Below are 21187 nucleotides of genomic sequence, written 5' to 3' on the forward strand. Positions count from 1 at the left end.
CTTAGAGAGTATGAGAAGCAGCTGACTGCCAAAACCGTGCTCAGTTTCCAAGCAACAAGAAAGCTGATCAAGCTGTTGCTGTGAAAATATAACCCAGGACTTTTTTTTTGAGCACCAATCATGCGTGAGTAGAACTTCTGCTTTCAACTTGTCTGTCTCCTCAGTCTGACAAGAAAATAATTCTGTGTCTGATACAAAAGCCAGACTGGGATAATATCTGACTGCCTAGAGTTACTGGCTCTGGAAGGCTATTGAACATCCTGAGTACTGAGGCATTGTTTTCACCCAACATTGCTCAGTCAGACCTGCAGGCTCTCGAAACTGCCGCTGAGGAACTGGGTACCTCAGCTAACACAAAAAACATTCTTTTCTAAATATTCACACTTACCATCAGGTGAGAACTGATCCCTGTCAAACATGGTGATACACAGGACATCCTGATACAGATCCTTGATGAAGAACTGGCAGTTGAAGTTCCACTTGGGGTTCAGGGTGTCCTGCAGCGTCCTGGTAGTGTAGCTCTGTGAGCCCATGCTGATCTCACAGTATGGGTTGCTCTTCCCTAAAGACAGAACAGGGATCAGAACAGGGAGTGAAACCCTTCTGCAGTGCAGAACTGGCCCCTCCATCTGGAGCCTGCTTGGACACACATCAGTGCTGCTGCCAGTAGATGTGGATCAGGCAATCCCAATATCCCAGAGCAGCATAGAACTGGCTCTTCCCTCAGTCCTCTGAAGCTAAAGAATGACTATTTCATACAGCAATTTTAGACAAACCACAGTGTTTCCCAACTCCTCTCAGCAAGCCTTTCCAAATGTTACAGGAATTAAAGTGCTCTGAGACTGCTTCCCTCACTCACCATTGGGCTTACAGGCCTTCAGTTCTGTTGCTTCAATCACGTGCACCATCAAGCGTCCTATTCCTGAGGTTTTCTGTGAACGAGCTGGGAACAAAGAGGTCAGAAATAAACAGATTGGTTGGAACTGTACGAACTGGCAACAAATCTGAAGAAGGAGACACTGGCACCCTCCAGGAAATGCCCTGCCCCTGTATCCAGGTGGATAAGAGGGAAATACAGAACTCAGTGGGTACCTTGATAAGCCTTTTCACGTTTCTTCTTCTCCGTTTCAATGTATTGCTCTGATGCTGCTTTGATTTTCTGGACCCAGGCAGTCCTGCAAAGAGCAATCCCGACAGTCAGGGTCATCCCACAGGCAGCAAAATCTTCAGTAACTCTGCCCAACCCTCTTTCCCCATTCCCTCCTCCCTAAGTTTTAGAGGCATCACAAATCAAGTCAGTTCATGGACTAAGGCAATGGAGTTTTTAAATTTAATCTTATGCCATGTTTCAAATCAGCCTAAACAAATGGACATAGAGCTGCTGTTTTATTAAAGACTGCTGGGCCACATTAAAGGCTGCCCAGTACTGGGAAAGAGTCCTAGGGATGCTGGATTTTGCAGCCCTAAACTGTTTCCTGATACAACTGAAACATCAAGGAGCAGCAGATGTGTCTGGATGCTATTGCAAGAGCAGAACAAAATCAGAGAAAGCTTCTCATTCAAATGAGAGTCGAGTGAATTTATTTCCTGACCAAGAGACAACTCTGTTCCTGTGCTCAGAGCCCTTGTATCTGCTCACTGGAAACACAGCCTGCAGCATCAATGAACAAGTTTAAGCTCAGATTTGCATTTTCACTACTCACCGCTCATTAATGTTGTCAGTTTTAAGTGTGTAAACTCTGTCAATGTGCGATATGTGAAAAACTGGCTCATCACTTGAAGGGTCTGTGGGCAGCTTCACGAGGACTTCATTAAGGAAAACCGGCTGAAAGAAAAGCAAATGTCACTGTGACAGCACCACCCTGTGACAGGCAGAAACTCTATAAGCATGTTTAAATACACTGTTTTACTGTAGGGAAAATTGAAGTCATAGGATACAGGACAAATAATGAGATCACCATGTAAAGGATGCAAGAAAGGGATGAGAGAAAAACTGTTATGGTGATTCACCCCATTCTGTTTTCCTAGGAAAAGAGCTTTATGAAAGGGGCAGGAGTGTGCAAGCAGAGCTGCAGTGTGGAGCTTGGAAATCCAGGAATCTCTCAGGTTCTCTGTGGGAAAGCAGCCCTGATACATAAAGTTCTATCTCCAGTTTCAGAACCTTGAGAATACACTGTGTGGGCACAGAGATTAAAATTTTGCACCTTCTACTGTTTTGTGAAGGATAGGAATTTTCTTGTGGATGCAGGAACCTGTGCAAACTGAAGTCAAGGCTCCTGCTTCTGAACATCCCACTCAGCTGTTCAGGTATGATGCTACTTCTGCCCTTTCCCTGCAAAGTGGATCAAAATGTTTATTAAACCAAGATGCAGAAGTCTGTCCTTTTTTTGGGTACTAAGCCAATGTCATTTGTGCAAATTGTCTGTCAGAATGTGCCCATGTGACAGCAAAAAGCTAATCCCAGTGGGAGAGCAGCATTCCTCATCAGAAGCCAGGACCCACCGTACCAATACAACCATGGAGCACCTTGACTCACTCACCATTTTGTACATTTTGAACTGGGAGTTGGATTTGGGGCTGAACAGCTTATCGGATCCAGAAGACACAAACTGTTTAACCATGTAGGTGAGCAGCAGGAAGTCATTGAAAAGGAATCCATACAGCTCCTTACTGCTCTTGGCCTTGTACAGCTTCCCACTGTGCAGGAGCTTCCGTGGTCCCAAGCAGTTTGTGAGGGAGTTGAACACGGGTTGCTGGGAAGAGACAAAATCCATTAGCAGCAGCAAGTCTGTGCAGACGTCAGCTCCTGCTCCTAATCACCGTGGAGACTGACCAAGCTGCTGAAAATTCTTCTCTTTTGTTTAATGAATTCCATTATAAATGAACAGAAGCGAATTGTTCTGTGATCAGTCATGGCAACAGCACAACTCCCACCTCAGAGGAGATTTAAGCTTTACCAAAAACACACAGAGGGATGACTAGATGGAGGCATTTACTGCATGGCCACTTCTGTGTTGCCCAGAAGCTGTGTTTAAGAAGAGGCTGCACAGGCTGCAGTCAGGTCACCCCTCAGGTTATCAGGTGATGGAACAGGACAGACCTTCTGGGTCTCTCAAGCCCTGGTTCCTTATGCAGTGGAGAACTGTCACACACACCTCAGTCTGAAGGCTGTTCTGAAAAGTACAGGAGCCTGAACACCACATATCCCTGAGGATCTGGCATGGAGGGCTGCTGTTCCCTTCCTGCTTGAAGGAAAACCCTGGGAAACACACACTAAGTGAAATCCTCCAAAGTAACACCTGACTTAGCCCAGTGGCGGCATGATCAGGAGTTCAGAGAAAAGTTATTTCTGTCTGTTTAATGGTCTAAATGATACTGGTTTTTAAGCTGATAAATCAAGATTTCTCTGCCACTACAGTCATGCAAAAACAATGGTTCATCATGTTATGGCTGGGAGTAGAATTCAATAAAAGCTTTCCTGCCTAGAGCTTGGCAGTGGATCATGTTCCAATAAGGGATGTGAGCAAGGACTCCCATTCCCTCCCCAGCCTTGCTGAAATGACTGAAAAGCCCCAGCCCCACAGAGCAACAGTGCAGGTACCTCAGCAAGGCCTTCACACTGGACATGGGCCTGGATCCATTCCAGCCTGTCCGAGTTCTCCTTCTCACGCACGCCCTCGTTCACCTGGGAGCACAACTCCTCTGCTCGCTCCAGGGCGAGCCGGAGGTTACTGTGATCCGGGTGGTTCTCTGGAGTGTTCTCTAGAATCTGGAGTGGATCAAAGGGGAGAAAAACAAGAAAAAACAGAGCTAAGCACAGGTGCCTGTCAGAGAAATCCCCATAAAGAGGCAAGCCTTTATCTTGGCTTTTGCTACAGAGATCAAACTCAAAGCATTCACCTACAAAACCTCACTTGGGGTACTCACACTCTTAATGAGCAGAGGGTAGCGCGTTATCCTTTGCATGGGTTTCAGGAGGAAGCTGGAGAGGGGCATTCCTTTGCAGCGAGGGTCCAGGGCAAGTTTCTGTGGTGCAAGCCAGAATTTAGAATTTAGCAGAGACATTGCAATAGTCATCAGAAAACAGTTGCATCACTGGCACTGAATACTGAAAATTCTCTGATCAGATTCATTTTTCCAAGAGATCTTGGATTTTTTCAGTGAGCAAACACTACTTGTATCTAGAACAAACAGGAAAGCTTGGCAGTGTCACTGCACCCAGATGCTTTGCCATAAATCACAGCGTCATTGTTCATGCAGAATCTTTACATTCAAAACTGTTCCAGCTTTTATTTTGACACTACAGGCTCCACTCAGGTTGAAAAAGAACAAAGCAATGAAAGAAAGAAATGCCTGATGTCAGCTGTTCTGGCCATTTTCCTTTCATGGCCTAAGTAAATTAGCTAGAAAGAAAGACAGTGTTGTAAATAAAGAGCACATGCAGTGTTAGCCACAGTAAATACACCTTGGAAGTTTCCTAACTATTTTTGCAGGATTTACTCTTCTGGGTTATTTTGATGTGGTCGATGCTGCTTAGATGGGCTCCTCTCATTGAGGAAAGGAGAAGGCACAAACACTATTGAATCAGATACCTTTAAGTAGTCTTTGAAATCAGCATCTTCATCGGTTTTCTGCTGCAGCAGGGAGGCTCCGTTGAGCTGGCAGCTGCAGAAGCGAATGTAGGCCTGCATGTGGGACAGCTCAGCTGCCAGGATGTCCCCAATCATCTGCACCGGCATCTTCTCACCCCCGGTTTTCTTACGCACCCGCAAGGCTCTGCGGACGAGGAAAGAGATCACCATCCAACATTGCTGCCAAGCCTGTGAGGCCTAAATCACAGCCCTTACAGATCCACCTCTGAAAGGATACAAACCTGGCAGGTGGATTTCCTTACACAGCACAGGCACTTCCAGGAGGTGCTGGAGTCCTGCCTGAAAGTCCTGCCAGGAAGTCACTGACACAACAGCCTGAGCTGAACAATCTCCCTGATGGGGCCTGGGGGACTGGGACTCTCCTTCCAGGTTTCTGGGACAACCAGCATCAATCTCTACATTCACCCAGCATCCCATTCAGTGAATTACTAGCCACTGCATCTTTCTAAAGACTATTTTTAGAGAATAAAAAGGTTGCTTTGCAGAAAAGCCCATACATATACTTTTGTGTAAGGTCTAAGGTATTACAGCAAATGTACATCTGTTCTTGCTGTTTATTTCCCCCTCTCTCTTATTCTCCTTTTGAAACACTCAGACTGCATTTAGCTGTTCTGAATGCAAGCATGCACAGGAGATAATCAGCAAGGACAGAATACTGACTGTAAACCCAGCAAACTTCCTGGGGAAAGGAATGACAGAATAATGAAAAGGAAAATGTAAGGCTTCAGGTAAGTACTCACTTCAGTAACTTTGTATTTGACATGATGAGTTCCTTCCAGTTAACAAAGATCAGCCCCATTTCTCCATCTGTGAGACAGCCTGAATCAGCCATTGGTTTTTGGAAAACCTGCAGTCAAAAAAAGAGCAATTCTTCAGAGAACAGAAACAAGGGCTCTTGCTTAGCCCAGCAGTGACATTTTTGAATGCTCAGTGTCTAATTTCTCAGCAGTTAAAAGCAATTCCTTACTAGCACTTGTGACAGCTATTTCCCCTGAGCGGGTGACCCCATTCAGACACTGGCCATCAGCACTTGCAAAGCAAGGACAAGCACTGGGACCTGCAGGCTGACAGCTCAGCAGAAGAGCATTCCTGTGATTTCAGAGTCAATCACTGCACAAATGACACTCAGGCACTGCTCCTCTCCCTGACCCAGAGCACTCAGGGTCACCCTGTGTGCAGAACCACAGCTGCTGTCAGGAGCCCTCAGCACCCCTGTGACACAGCTTTTTAACATCTGCCACCCTTCACCACACCATTGTTTTATACACAGAGGTCAAGTTGGACACCAAGAGCACTTGATGCTTGCCTGTCCCTGCCCTGCTGAGGGAGGTGGTCTTGCTTCCAGAAATGAAACTGGGGAGAAGGCACATGATAAGTTTTTATGGTGCCTCTACAGCTCTGTGCAGCTTTGGTTGACACCTGGCCCCAGCCCATCATCTTTTTATTGAGCTGGAACATCAAAGGACAGGATTTGGCAAACAGGAAGGTCTCTGTAAGCTGATGAGTTTCACAAAGTGGTGCTTTTGCCTGGTGAGCAACCACACACCATTCACTGGAAAGGGAGGTGCCCACACACCTTTCTTCCTCCATCATCTCACAATTCACAAGAATCCCCTTATTGTTTTTATTCAGTACAGAGGTGTTGTTTTTCTAAATGCATTTTCACATCCAAGACATCTCACCTCTATGACGAGCTGCAGATCATCCATGTACCTTTCCTCTGTCTGAATGAGCTCGTGAATGTAGCCCTGCCTTTTCCTTTCCATGGGCTGCATGGTGTCAAGGCTCTGGAGATCAGCACACCCTGCAGGAAGCAAGTTAGGAATTTAATTTCCACTCAAGGCATCAAATCTGATAAATTAACAAAACTGCACCAGCATCAGCAGTCTATGGCTCAGACTATACAGGCACTGCTAAACCCTCTCTGCAGCAGCAGTGGGTTTCAAAACCAAGTGATGCAGCAATCAACCCCCTCCCTTCTTTGTGTCACTTCTCAGTCTATCACCTTCTTATTTCTTTGAACACCCCTTGTACTGTAATGCAGAGTAAGAGTCCCTGACTTCTTGCCACTCCATTTGTCTCATGACTTTTCTCATCTCTTCTGCCACACTGATTTGAAACTGTGATTTTCTCTTACCTTGAGCAATGTTTTTTTTTAGACTTGATGATCTTAAACGTCTTTTCCAACCTTAATGGTTCTGTGATTCTAAGTTGTCTTTTGTGAGATAAAGTCACAGAAAACGTGGCTGGTCCTGACTTAGGACACTGCACCTTTAATCCCCACCCACTTCTGAAGTTCTCTGCCTTAGTTATTAATTTATGATACAAACCACCATTACAAATTTGTAAAGCTGTAACACATAACACTATAGTTGTGTAACTTCACAGTTGCACAACTTTATTTTTTTTCTCAAAATCAGCTGGAAATATATTGAATTATTTTTATGCATCAAGGATGAAGAATCAAAATCATGCACAGGAACACACCAACAGTCAATGACACAAACCCCAAGTTTCTGTCAGAACATGCAGACCCTGCAGCTTCACACAACTCTATCTCTACTGGATGTTAGTAAACAAGACAACTGTGTTCAGACTTTAGTAACCAAACCAAAAACTGGTAAAACCAGAGTGGTGAATGTGTTTAGCTAGGTAAAGGAGAGCACAGAAAATCAATCTGATCCCTGTGTCAGCCATCACACAGCAGAGTATTGCAAAGCAGCAGGGTGGGGGGAAAAGGAAAAAAATAGGAACAATTACAGAGCATGTGAGAACATCCATCTATCACTGGATGTGATGGCATCAGGTTGCAGTACCAGGTGAAGTGTGGGCTTTGCAGGAGAGCAGAAAGGACATCGCAGGCACTCACTCAGATCCGGCAGTTCTAGAGGAACAATACTTGGTGAAGGTTTACAGGAGCTGTGAAAGGCACAATGACCTACAGCAGGAAGGGCTGTGTCTCCCTTGTCACCCTGACACTCCTGGCACACAAGGATGTCACTATTCACTGCCAAGGTACAGATCTGCTCACAGGAAAGTGAGTTAGTGATAAAATCGAGGGGAAAAAGCCAAGAAACACTAAACATTAGGCTGAACTTGATGTGACAGTGGCCTAATGGGAACCTCACAGGCTCCTCAGCTTCTGGCTGCGCCAGCATCAAGGTGCTCTGAAAGAGCAACTGTCAGCAGAAGAAACTCTTGCCAAGTGAAATTTTAGGACACTGTAACAAGGAAACCCTTTGAACAACACAAAGAAGTAAAACAGCAGCAAAGACAAGAGTGAAATTGAAAATCAGGACTTTTCAGTAGTTTTGCACCCTAAGGAGGATCACAGATCTTAAGCTTTCTGACAAGGTTTGAAAAAACATCACTTTTTTAGAAGAGATGAGGGATTGCAGTTGTTTTGATCACAGAATGCTCCTTCTGGCCTTAGATATCCCCAGAGCTACAACCAGGCCAAGATTAGATGAGAAAAAAGGAGTAAAGTTACAGATAAAATGATTCCTGCTAAGTTTGATTTCTTAGTCCATTGAGATAGTCTGTGGCCAGTGTGCTACTTCTGGATCTTTGTGTCACTCTTCAGTCTGCACAGGACTGAGTTTAAGCCCACCTGGTTACTAGGACAGGAAATTTTAGGATAATCCAAGGGCTTTCACAATAACCAGGCATTAATTGTCCAGACTTGGAAGTCTCACCTTTGGGCAGTCCCTTTCCTACTGCAAGGTGCACTCCTGTGGCAGAAGCAGGGATGGACTGAAGCTCCTGCTGGCTTGTGTCCCAGCTGCTGGAACAACCCACATGGTGGGATTTGGGTCTGTCTCATGCTGACCACTGAAAGCTGGGGCCAAGCCTGGGAGAAAAATGGGCCTTTTTTATGTACTAAAATAGATCTGATTTATAAATTTGTTATCAGATGTAAAAATGTAGTTACATTAGCTGGTTTCTGTGCTAACCTTGTGTTTGGACTGTCAGCTTCTGGGATGAAGGGATGAATGCTATTTTGTATTTAGTATTTTACACAATTTTATTCAAACACTAGTGTTTACTAGTGAAAACACTCCCAATTTTGAATAGTCTGATGATACTGGCATAAAAACACATTATGCAATGCCCACATTTGATTTTAGAGGAGTCTGAAGGAAAAAACAAAAACTAAAAGGAGAATAAACCAGCCTAACAAGTGCATTTGCCAATGTTTTTCCTCAGTGGCCATAGCACCCCATGGGCTCACTGGTGCTGAAAGGGTGGAGCTACATCTGTGCCCTCCTCCTCCCACATTGCTGGTCCCTGCTTTCCTTCCCTCACTTCTGGCACTTAGCTGACTCCCTGCTCACATGCTGGCAGCAAACAAATCCCAAGGGGGCAAAAAGAAAACAGCAATTTTCTGCTGGTTTAACAGCCAGGAATGTGCATGGAAGCAGTAAAAGTGCCTTGTTTGGCAGCAGAAAGCTCTTGGCTTGGCTTCCCTCTGGTGAAGTTTCATCCAAGCTCCTCAGGCAGCTCAGGAAGAGCAGTGGGATTTCTGGGAGTGTCTGCAGCAAGAATTGCAGCTCCTCACTTGCTCTGCTGACCCAAAGGAACACCTGCCCTCTGGAGGGGAAGCCAGCCTGCCTCTCCCACCCAGAGCAGGCAATGCCAGGCTTTCAGCCAGCCTGGGGCACAGCCTGCCCAGCCCTCTCCAGAACATTCCCCAGAGCGAGCAGGGGGTGTCTGGAACCTTGGAAAGTCTGAGCACAGCAACAGAGAGATGCCTACACTCACTGTGGTGCCCTCTGGACTAAATCCTGCTCTCTGAGCTGAGGAAGCAGCTGCCAGGGTAAAACAACCTATAAACAGGAAATCCCAGTCTCTGAAGTTGTATTTAAAATTATACTTTACAAATAAACCTGAACAAGGAGTATTTTTTCCTACTAACGTAACTACCCTGCATGAATAATTACTGAGTTTCACAGTGAAGTTATGTTCTCCTCTGCAGGAGAACAATTCAAATGATGGGGGATGGGGCAGAAAACCTTTCCAATTACTGACTTTTTGGGTATGGGCACATTCAAGGGGAAGAAGGAGAGTTTCTGAAGAAAGGAAATCCTCCAACAAAAGACAGATGAACAATACCTATCACTGTTTTCCTAACAGACTTCCCCACTCAATGGACGGAGGAAAAAGCCATTAAAAGTGACAGCTCTGAAAAAACATCTCAACCCTCCAACAGGAGCTCAGGCACTCATCTGGAAGGATGTAGCTACACCAGAAGCACTAATTGCTTTGGGTGACCAATGAAGACTATTTAGGGATAGAGATGAGGTTTAGAGTTGATATTAGGAAAAATTTCTTCATGGAAAAGGTTATAAAGCATAGGAAGAGGCTGCCCAGGGAAGTGGTGGAGCCACCATCCCTGGAAGTGTTAAAAAACCATACTGATATGGCACTTTGGGATGTGGTTTATTGGTGGTGGGTTAATTACTGGACTTGATCATCTTAAAGGTCTTTTCCAACCTTGATGATTCTGTGATTCTATACAAACGACTTTTTTAAAGGAAATATCTCTGTTTGTTTAGGGGTTTTTTGGTTTTTTTTGGAGAAGGAAGTTATTTATTTGTTTTAATTGTCTGTTTGACTCTGAAGCCAGCTGATATGGGTGGGAAAAACAGGTAAGGAAGGGTTGTGGGTTTTTTCCCTGCCATAGAAAGTGCCCTTAAGGAGCATGGGCTGGCATTAGCACAGTCCCCTCAGCACAGCCAGAGAGCAGCTGATGGCATCAGGGGACACCTCCACAGCCACGTACAAGCTCTGCAGGCTCACACAAGGCCAACACACTTGGGACACACTCATGGAGGCGCCAGCAGCCTCTGAAATCACAAAAGGAACCAATCCAAGACATCTGCTACTGTGGAAAAGGGAGTTTCCATCAGGCCCTGGGAGGAATAATAAGAACTTATATCCAATCTCCACTAATCACTAAACACCCTAATCAGTAAAACTGTGCTACAACAGAGGAAATTTATTAATAGATTTTCAAGAGGTAAAAAGCAAAATCAAGTCACTCCATCACAGGTGACACAATGTTCATTCCAAGCTATTCAGCTGGGAAAAAAAAAACCTCCCCAGATGGACAAAAAAACCACAACAGACAAACTAGATCCTTTTATGTGTCCCTTTAATAAAATACATTTGCATAGTTATCTTACAACTTTGTTCAAATCCAAAGGTGAACAATTGCCTCATGCTAAGCACAGCCTGCATTCGTCCCCACACTCAAGCTTGGGGAGCACAAGGGGGGTTTAAGGCAGCACACACCAGAACAGCAGTTTTATTTCATTACACAGAAGTAGCACGACCCTACAGCAGCTCCTGCTGCAGGCCAAGGAGTGTCAGCATTCCTATGAGCAGACTTATGTACAGGTGTTTACAACCCCACCAGGAGAATGACACAGGGATACAAAGCACTGAGATGGCAGAAATGTTCAGTGACCAGAGGGAGACGATTCAGTCATTAGTGTGTAACTCTGCTGGAGCTTTGTGCCTTCTGCTCCTGGCTGCACCATTAACCATGTGGAGACAGCTCTGGGTGCTCCCAGCCCTCACCTCCAGGGCTCCTCTCACACCCAGCCCTGCCTCTGGTCCCAGTGGTGGCACAAGACCTTCCTGCGTGGATCCAGCTCTGGATCAGGAACTGAGCTTGTGTCAAACCAGGCTTCTGTAGCTTGTTAGTGCATTATGCAAACCAGACAGTTCCAGAAATAACATTTTGGTACCTGTTCTTGTGCATTTACAGCACTGTTTGGGCTCTCACTCCCTGTAGCACCAGGGCCCTCATGAAACAACATTTAGCAAGTACCACACTGCAGGCAGCAGCAAACAGCATATTTGGCCTTCCCTCCTGGCTTCAGTTTTATTTTTTAATCTTGTGTGGCTCTCAGCAACATTTAGACTCTCAGCTCTTGCCTGGGAACCATGAGTCCAACAAACAACTCTATTTTCCACCTTGCCCTTAGTTCCACAGCCAATCCTTTTCACCCAAATAAGGGGGATTTTACTTGACTGGCTGGGATGATCAGTTGAACTCAACTCTACAGTCTTTTATCAACAAAGGGCTAGATTGCACACAACCAGAGAAAAAGAAGAATTTTTAAAAGTAAAAGTCTGATTTAAATGCCACTTCCAATAGCCACACTGCTTCGTTGATAAAGAATATTATTTTTAAATAATCTTGCTGTTAATACATCCTTGGCATAGTCTTTCCTTTGGATGACCTGATGTGTGTATCCAACTCTTTCTGCACCACTGTGCAGGAGAGCAGAGCTCTCAGGCAGCTGTGCTGGAGCTGTGCTAGGCACACTTTTGCAGTACAGATAAATCCTGAAGGCAGGAAGTCTCTCTCAATCAGCATTATTAAGGTGTGGGTTTTTTATTATTATTATATTTATTATTACACTTAAGAGAATTTAGAGTGTACTCAGGTAATACTGACACATGAAAAGATAGCTGTGAAAGCACAAAATGCTTCACTTCAATACTCTTCAGACTGAGAGGCAGCAGTTTCAGTAATTATCAATGTTCATACACACAGCACAGGGCTACCTGTGTGAAACTTTGCCAGCAGTACTGTAATCTCCAAAAGTAAAAAGAAAAAAAAATAAACAATGAGTAGAATGCCAGTTGGTGTTGGAAAATTCCACATAAGTATATCCTCAATTACCTCAGTAAGGATGTGAAGTTTTTTTTCAGTTTTTCAAAGGCAATTAGTAGTAATCTGGCATTCAAAGAAAACTGAACATTGATTGTCAGTGTGGCTCAAATCCCACACATTAACAGTGTCTTTTTGCCTCTTAGAAATTAGATAATTTAGAAGATCGCTTAATTCTTAGACTACAATAAGTGACTGCTCGATGCAACTGGTGCAGCACAACACATTCCAGCCTGTATTAAACAGGCTTTCCAAGAGAGGAATTCGGAGAAGGCAGTTCTGGGTGAGTAGTGTATTTTAGAAACACTTAAAACGTGGTTTCAGAAGGAAATCAAGTGATCTGAAATACTCTAAGGATTATCTAGCACATTATTTGCCTACAACAACACCGTTTCATTCTGTAACAAAATACTGGTTCAGACAAAATGCATCCAGAATAAAAACCCATTTGTAGTTTTCTGTAGGCACATTGCGTAGTCCGTATTGCACAGAGGATACATCTCTGAACTAAAGGGCACATATACATTATTTGATCAAGGATATTAAATACATAACATTGGATTTTGGAGAAAGGCTTTTAAATCTCTGCAACTGGATTAACCTTTTCCTGATAGTACCTTCACAACATTCATATATATATATATGTCTATATAGTAAACAGTTTGCTTTGTAAACATTTCTGATTGCATAAGTGACCTTTTCTGTTTCATAACCAAGTTCAGGAGACCAACTAAATTAAATACTGTGTCTAGAGATCTCTCCTGTTGTTACAAGAGCACAGAACTATTTAATCAGAGTAGTCTAGAATCAAATTAATCCTTTTATTTAAAGGGGAGTCATGGTTCCAAGTTCCTCCTTCCCTCCAAACATTACAGTAAGACACAGGCAGGACTGTGGGCTGAGGAGCACAGCTCCATCCTAAACCCAAATGCTCTGCCCTCACTCCAGGTTCTCTTAGTGTCTCTCTCCTGGCAACACCTCTTCAGCAAGGCTACCTCTGCATTAGGCTGCTGCTCTGTTTACCAGGAGGAAGAGCAGCACTTTCAGACAGTACTTTAGAGGTCACTGCAGACCACAGCCAGAGACCAACAGTTCAGTACCATGAATGATTTAATGAAGAGAAGGGGCAGGGGAAGGGCCTGGTCACACAGAGGCTGTGCAAGTACTTACTGCAGCAACTAAGCACGTTTGCCAAAACTGAAAGCAACTATGAATGATCACAATTTAAAGGAGGGAGGCTCTTTAGGGATAGAATGTATTGAGCCAAAACAACCTGAATTCCTGCCATAGTACTACTGTGAAGGAAGAAAAAAAATTAAAATATCCTCCACTCTATGCCTAACAGTTCTTTCCCCCATTAAAAAGGGTGTGAAAAGGCTGGATGGAGTGCACCAGATCTAACCCTTAGATCTTGCAGCACGTCTGTAATCACAGTGACTATCAGCAGCAGACAGGTAGGGATTGTTTCTGGATAAGCCATGAAGGCCACCAATTTTAAAAGCTCAATATGTAGGAGATTAAATCAAGTCCATTAGAACAATAATCAATGAACATTTTAATTCTGCAAAGTATGTACAATTACAACATTAAAAGAACACAAGTGCCCGTTCAAAACAGCTGAGATAAACTGTGCAAATAGTGGGTCTTTGTGTGTCTGCAATCCCACCATGCAAACAATAACTTGATATGCATGCTAATGACTACGGTTATCAATCCCAAAGGAAATACTAAAGGAAACAAGAATGAACAGCAGTGAAAGCCACACAAAGACCCACTATCCTTTCTGCTTTTACAAATCAACTGAAACTGTAGATTAGAAGAAAACCCACAAAAACCTAATTCCTTGATTGGATCTAATGTTCAAACGAAGCAAAAGGATTGTGTCAGACACGTGAGCAGGGCTGGCCACCCTGCCTCCACGCTAGTCAAACTTGGATAGTGGGTCTCTGAGGTGCTTTCACACTGGAAGACAACATTGGGTCCTAAAAAAAACAAAAAAAAATGAAGGATAAAATGAACATAAATTTGAAGAGTGAAACATATGAATTCTATGGACAAAGACAGAACAACACCAAAAAGGTCAGAAAGGAATGATGAGCATTCAACTTTCTGAAAACAGACATCACAAGCTTCCACCCTTGCAGTTTCATATTTATAAACACACAGATTTAAGTACTTGTGACCAGCCATTGCTGACTCTGAAAACTCGGGCAGCTCATTCATTTGAAAAGTTTCATCCAAAGGAAAACTTCTGTCATGTAAAATTAACACAAGGTCAAGCCCTAAGGGCTTTTTTAAAGGCCATGGCAAAATTCCCTGAGATTTCAACAAACCCAGAATCTCTCCAGAGAAACTTCTACTGGGATATTAGAAAATCAGATAAAAACTAAAGTTGTAAAGAAAAATCTCAATGGAATTTATTTGTATCAGCACATAAAAATTAACCTGTTCAATTGTGTTTGAGCCTGAAAGAAATTAAAACCTTGCCTCCATGGAAAAGGAGATACCACACCCCTCAGAATCCAGGGGCTACATGGTCTGAAGAAGGACACACCTTTTGGGCAATCCAGAGACTATTCCAGACCCCAGGATTACAACTGGAAGTGTTACCAAGCCTGACTGACACTCAACAATTAGTTTTAGAAACACAAAGTCACTATGTCACAATGAAGTAAGGATTGATTTCATATTTGATTGTTGGTAAAAAAGGTAAAATTCTGGAGCTGTTGAGTAAAATCTTAGAATAAATCCACTAATCCTCTTGTGTTAAAATATCAATGTGGAACTGCAAGAGGCAACACCTCAAAGGCACTGCTACCATGAACTGTTACTCCACAAAGAGCAGCTACTTGGCAAGAACTAGAGAACTTCAAAACATGTTGCCCATACACAGAAATGCACCAGTCACCAGCACATCAGTTCAGAAGTTGTTTTTTTACTATGAACACCCCTGAAAGTGAGTCAGTTTCATCCACCAGACAGGGCAGACAAGAATTACTAAAGATCTTTTGCACATGGAAATCAACTTCTGGAAATACAGATCCTTGTTGCAGGACTTGGCCCATGTCTGCAACATGTCACATCTACAAGTAAGGTTTGGGAAAGACAAAAAAGAGGTAGCTCTAGAGATATTACTGCAAACAACAACCTGGAGCTCAGGCCTGAGCACCTGAAGGAGCAACTCTGATGTGTGAGGAACTGCAGCAGTGCTGGGCTATGGAAACAGAGAGTGAACAGAAAACAGCCACTACACCTGGATTAGAGAGAACTGGGACAACATTCAGATCTGTGAGTCTCTCAGGATGAGACACCTCAGGATGAACCAGAGGCCTCTGCACATGGAACACAGATGTGTCCACCTGGCTGAGCTGTCCAGCCCTCAGCAAGAACACCTCTGAGGGATGAAGATCTCTAGCACTAGAAGACATCTAGCAACCAAGTACACAAACATAGCTGGAGCAGCTGTATTCCCTCCTCACACTTCTCTCCTGCCTACCCCATCTTAAATATCACTTGGGAAGAATGGGAAGAAAATGGGTAGATGGGTCTTTGCCAGATCCTGGCACAGAAAAGACCTGACTTTTGAGATTTAATGGTTGAGATTTACCTGAGGGGAGAAAATCTCAGCTCAAGAAAATAAAAGGATAAAGCTCACACTGGTCCCACAGATAAGGTGACAAACTTAAAAAGGTAACTCCTTGAAAAAGCCAACAAATTGTAAGAGAACAAGTTTCCAAGTGCAAAGCAGATGAAGACTGGCCAAAACAAAATTATCTCCAGACCAGGCCACTGGGAAGAACTGTGAAGTGGTAAAAGCACCATGCTGACCCCCCTTACACACAGGGGAAAGGACAGGAGAGAACCTGGCACTGGACAGGTACTGGCAATACACAAATCTGACCCTACATGGTTGTGCAAACACTCATAGAACAGGAGACTGATTATTTTATACCTGCATTTTCAAACCTGCAAAGTATCATATTTATTATTTATGATGGCTTTTGTGCAAATGTTAGAATAAAGGCTATTAAAATGTCATTAAAACAGGAGCAAGTCTAACCACCCCCACAGCCACCAGGAACACAACTCAACTGTCCTGTGCTCTGCAATCACCATGCATTTAAGAGACTCAAACCTATACCACCCTGAAGTCATTTTGTTTTTCTTTTTTTTTCTCTCCTTGCAGGGGTCCTATGCCAGGATGTGCAGCTGCACCAAGAGGAAAAGCGATTTTGTTGTGTTCCCAGAGCTATGTCAGCAACTTAAGAGAAGGGACATCTCACTGACCCCAGCTCCTTCTTTGCTAGGGAAGTTTGCCATTACAGCTACAACTAATAACTCCCAGAAAATACAAAGGTCTTTATATCTGGGGGAAAACCAGAATTTTCCTAAGCCACAAACTAATTTGAGTAAACCAAATCTGCCTGCTCCCTTTCCAACACCATTATACTTGTTCTAGAAAAAACAGCAGGAAAAACTGCTATTATTCAACAGAGGCATTATAATACTCAGATCAGCAGTTCTTTAAAATGCAACACTGCATTTTTAAAATTATATTCTGTCATATCTTACAGCTGTTCTGTAGAGGGCCATATCAACATTTCTGGGGGACAATTCTTTAGTGATTTTGCAAGAATACTCATGATAGTTTCTGTAAGGAAACACAGGGAAGCTTGAAAAGTTATTCAGAACTTATTTAAACATTCCTCTAGTTACAGAAGAGGTACAGAGTAGTGGCTTACTGCTCACACAACTGACCAGCTGAAATCTGGGAAATGGTATTTGAAGAGTGCTGTGCTGGAGCTGCTGAGCTCTGCTGGGTTTGTGCAGGCTCTGGGCTTGAGGCAGGATTTTTCCTTAAGTTTCCAAATGCCTGTATCACAACACTGTGGCAAAGCCCAGCACAAAACTAGTGTGTAACTGAGCTTATTTGAAATACTGAGATAATTTTAAAAAATGAGAATAAATTCAACATACTCTTTGTTCACCAGTAGGTGGATTTTTAGAAGTACTTCATAGAGTAGTTCTTAGAGAAAAGTTTAATGGCCAGGTATGACCTGGTGCACATCTGCACATCATTAACCTTTGTCAAAAGCCAGTTTGATGTGGATGGAAATATTCTTATTCCAAATCATTGAAATCTGAGGGGAAACTTAATGATGTATCAGCAAATAATGAGAAAAACGTATTCATCATCAGAAGTTTCCAATTATAGTGTGGTCTTAGCACAGCTTTTGCTGAAAATCAGTGGTTTATGTGATCACCTTGCACTTGTCACATTCAGCCATGTAACTTGAAATAACACACCTGGTGTGACAAGCTGCAACCTCTATAATTTTTGAAAATTCCTAAGTTTTAATACTCAGCCAGAATCTTAATTTTATAGTCCATCTGGTGTAGTCTGTACTGCTTCTTCAAAAGGGAGATTTGCAAACGAATTAAAGCTTTCAAAGGACCATTTTAATGATTTATCTGTATCTAATTAAAGAATGTTAAGTTCAATCTAAATGCAGAAGTTTTTTTTACATCCCAACCACATTGGCCAGAGGTATTAAAAAAAACAAAAAACAAAAAGCCAGAACAATGTGCTACCAAAAATACAAGCTCAGAAGTATTTAAGCTAAAAAGAAAACCTCAAGAATGGTGCACTCTCTCTTTTGCCCAGGAATCACAACAAGCTACCCAGGGAAAATACTTTTTTTTCCAACCCAAGCTGTACCTTCATTATGAGTTTGTGATTTTTTCTGTAAGGCCACGACCATGTGATCAAATCTGAAGTGCAGACTGATCCTACAGTAGCTACAGGCTAACAAGAGTGAGGCTCAGCCAGATTTCCAGATGGGTGATTTTATCCCAAGAGAACTCCACACATTGTCTAGAGAAAAACAGCAAGTGAAGGGACAAGGCCTGTCACATCAAAGGAGCAACTCTGGCACCATGGCATGTTCCCAAACCCACTGGGCTGATGCAAAAGTTGGTTTAACCACAGGATGAAAAGCTGAGGGAGTAAAAATTGTGCTAGATTTCTCTGGGAGGAGGATTCTCTCTGGGGACAAGGTCCAAAAAACAGAGTGTGTGTGGGGGACACCAGAAACCTTTACTGTGTTTATGTGCAAAAGGCAGAGGAGATGTTGACTGTCAGGTGTACAGTTTAGGACTCAGTTCTCAGCCTGCTGCTGGCAATTTTTACTTCAACCTGTGTCCTAATATATACCTTGTTTCTCAGGATTGGATGACAGCTGGAATGCTGGGAGCCAGGACAAGCATATTTAAGACAGGACAAATCACTTACTAATGCCAAAATCTTTTTCCTATTCTTTTTATGGGTATTTTCACTTAACTGATAGGTGTGTTAAAATTACTACAGCACTTTTCCTTATTTTACAAAACTTGAGCAAGTTCTGTAATTGCAGTGTGCCTGCACTGCTTCCCAGTCCATGTTCATTATCAGCATCTTGGAAGGAGATGGAAGGAGAACTCCTACTCAATCCAGTATTTTTAGCTCACCCTACAGCACTCTTGTTATCCTACACTGGCTGGTTGGTAATAGGCTGGTTGTTTGTAGGTTAACCAGAAAAGGATTTAAAGTACCTTGTACTATAATAAAGTATTTAAAGAAAGAGTACTTGAAGTACTAATCAATTCAGCTGATGCCTGGAACTCCAAATTCCAAACACAAAGAAGACCAGCAATGCACCTTTGAAATGAAGTAATAAAATGAATAAAAAATAGAGGTTGCTCACATTGCTGACTTGGATCAGAATCTGTGGTCATCTTCACATAGTTTGAGGGGAAGAGACCTGTCACACCATTGATTTCTCCTTGCCACCAGTCAGCATCATCTTTGTTCAGCACGTTGATCAGCTGCCCCTTGGAGAAACTGAGCTCATCCTCATTGTTGGCCGTGTAATCGTACATGGCTATCACCTGACACACTGTGAAGGACAGAAGAGTAGGATGGAGTTATACCAGTATTAAAGCTGTTTTCTCAGTGTTTTACAAAACCACAGGAAAGAAACAACCATTTCACATGCATTGTTACATAAGAAAAATGCCACACTGTTTTATCTTGATACAGAATTGTCTTCCCTTTTCTTTTACTTTTTTAAAATTGAGCCAGTAATTCTTATTTCCTCTTTATATATCTGTGAACTTTTATAATGAATGGACTGCATTTACTGGTCTTCTAAACACTTCAAAATGTAATCAAGTATGCTTCCCTCTTTTACTGGCTGAAAAGAGAGTGAATTTGATTATCTTACTGCAGACATTCATGGGGAAAATGTGGCAGAGGAAGAGGAAACGTGCAGTAGCTAATCATGGGTTGCTGCTTTAGTCACAGGGAAGTTCTGTCCAGTAAAACACAGGAAATTGTTGTATAAGCAACTCATAGCTGTGGAGAACAGCATAATTTAAGCACACAGAAGCAAAAAAGCTCCTTTTCTGTGAAATAACCTCATTTACACCCAACCATTCAAATGGAAAAACCTAGAAATAATCTGAAAATTTGCTTAGTCTCCCCCTTTTTAAGGAGCAGTGCATGTAGTTCTGTGTGGTTTGCCAATGTTTGCTAGCTCTAAGATTTTTGCTAGCACTTGGAAACTCCTCCTTTCCAGAAGAGAAGAGTATGGCTCTTTAGAGCAACCATCAAAATTAAAAAGCCCAGAAGATGGATGCTGATCCTCACAGATACAAGAACAATTGAAAAAGTTACATAAAATTCTAAATTAAATAAAAAGTCTTTTTTTTTTTTCACCTGAGGGAGCAGCTGATGTGGTTCTTTCACTGCTTGGACCCAGCAGCTTCACATGGCTGGCAGGGAACCATCCCTTCTGTCTCTTTTTCCCTCTTGCCTGCAATTGTTTAGAATGGTTATTACACAACTGAACAACTGAATAGTCCACAGACTGGAAAAAAAATGCAACAAATATGTCACAGAGTTTTGCCAACATAAGACAAGAAGTCAGGCTTCTGAACAGCAAGTAAATGAATCTCAAAAGATAAAAATCTGATTAAAGCATAAAACAACACAGTTGAGATAAAGCTGCACCCTAATATGTTCATCCAAAATTTTAAAGTGAGATTTCAGAGTACAACTCAACTGTAGAGCTGAAAATTCATTATATGAATTTTCCACCTATGCATCATATCCAGAGTCTCTAATGAGGTCAAGGGCACTTTTACAGGACATTCTTCTTAAATCTAGGTGGGGAAGGGAGAGAAGCAGGAATAGTGCCTTTGCATTAAACAAGTTTCCAACTCCAGCTTCCAAACCCACCTGTTCTTTCACTAGAATAACTTTACAGTTTAATGTTTCACCAATTAAATCTTAACTAATTAAATAGCTGTCAACTTGTCTCCTCATCCTCCCACATGTTAATTGACAGTTTTACTATTTTATGTGACCAAGAAAATAGATTCTAAAAAAAAAACCATAAAACCCCCAGCAACCCAAGGTTTAAAAAAGCCAACCAACCAAATAACAAACCAACCAATCTAACAAACAAAAAAACTCCCACCACACAGCTTTTCTTCCCCTTTGGTTTATGTAAGATAAAAATAAGTTTCTGACCAACTTTTATATAACTCTACTTAGTTGTTTGTTTTTTTTAAATTAAACCTGAGATCATCTCCTTGCCATTCATGAAGACAAAATTATTTCTCCTTGAATCACTACCTGCAACTCTCCTTGCCACCATCCACTAGCATTTTTCTTCAGGATAAGTATCAGCTGTCCTGGAGCGAGACTGAGCTGTTCAGTTCCTGATGCAGTATAGGCAGTAGTAACCTGAGCAATTTCTGGAAAGAAAGCAGTAATTGCATTTGTTTATTTTTCAATGCAGTAAGAGCT

The 21187-nt window shown here is 42.6% G+C and overlaps 1 protein-coding gene across 8 annotated transcripts in view; it reads right to left on the bottom strand.

Moving 5' to 3' along the window:
- ITSN2 (intersectin 2) overlaps positions 1 to 21187 on the bottom strand; it is an 80332-nt gene that overhangs the window by 2014 nt on the left and 57131 nt on the right. For 7 of the 8 annotated variants that reach the window (XM_033054126.1, XM_033054124.1, XM_033054125.1 and 4 more), the window contains 13 exons: positions 21014 to 21135; positions 20093 to 20189; positions 19080 to 19271; positions 6335 to 6456; positions 5393 to 5499; positions 4593 to 4776; positions 3928 to 4026; positions 3602 to 3769; positions 2541 to 2753; positions 1704 to 1825; positions 1093 to 1175; positions 860 to 943; positions 389 to 562 (listed from right to left, as the gene is read on the bottom strand). In XM_033054126.1, coding sequence (XP_032910017.1) covers positions 389 to 562; positions 860 to 943; positions 1093 to 1175; positions 1704 to 1825; positions 2541 to 2753; positions 3602 to 3769; positions 3928 to 4026; positions 4593 to 4776; positions 5393 to 5499; positions 6335 to 6456; positions 19080 to 19271; positions 20093 to 20189; positions 21014 to 21135 — 1767 coding nt within the window. Of the gene's footprint in view, positions 1 to 388; positions 563 to 859; positions 944 to 1092; positions 1176 to 1703; positions 1826 to 2540; positions 2754 to 3601; positions 3770 to 3927; positions 4027 to 4592; positions 4777 to 5392; positions 5500 to 6334; positions 6457 to 12072; positions 14319 to 19079; positions 19272 to 20092; positions 20190 to 21013; positions 21136 to 21187 lie in introns of those variants that run through there. The other variant, XM_033054128.1, reaches the window with a different exon arrangement.

The sequence above is a fragment of the Catharus ustulatus genome, chromosome 3, assembly GCF_009819885.2.
Source record: "Catharus ustulatus isolate bCatUst1 chromosome 3, bCatUst1.pri.v2, whole genome shotgun sequence".
Classification (NCBI taxonomy): domain Eukaryota; kingdom Metazoa; phylum Chordata; class Aves; order Passeriformes; family Turdidae; genus Catharus; species Catharus ustulatus.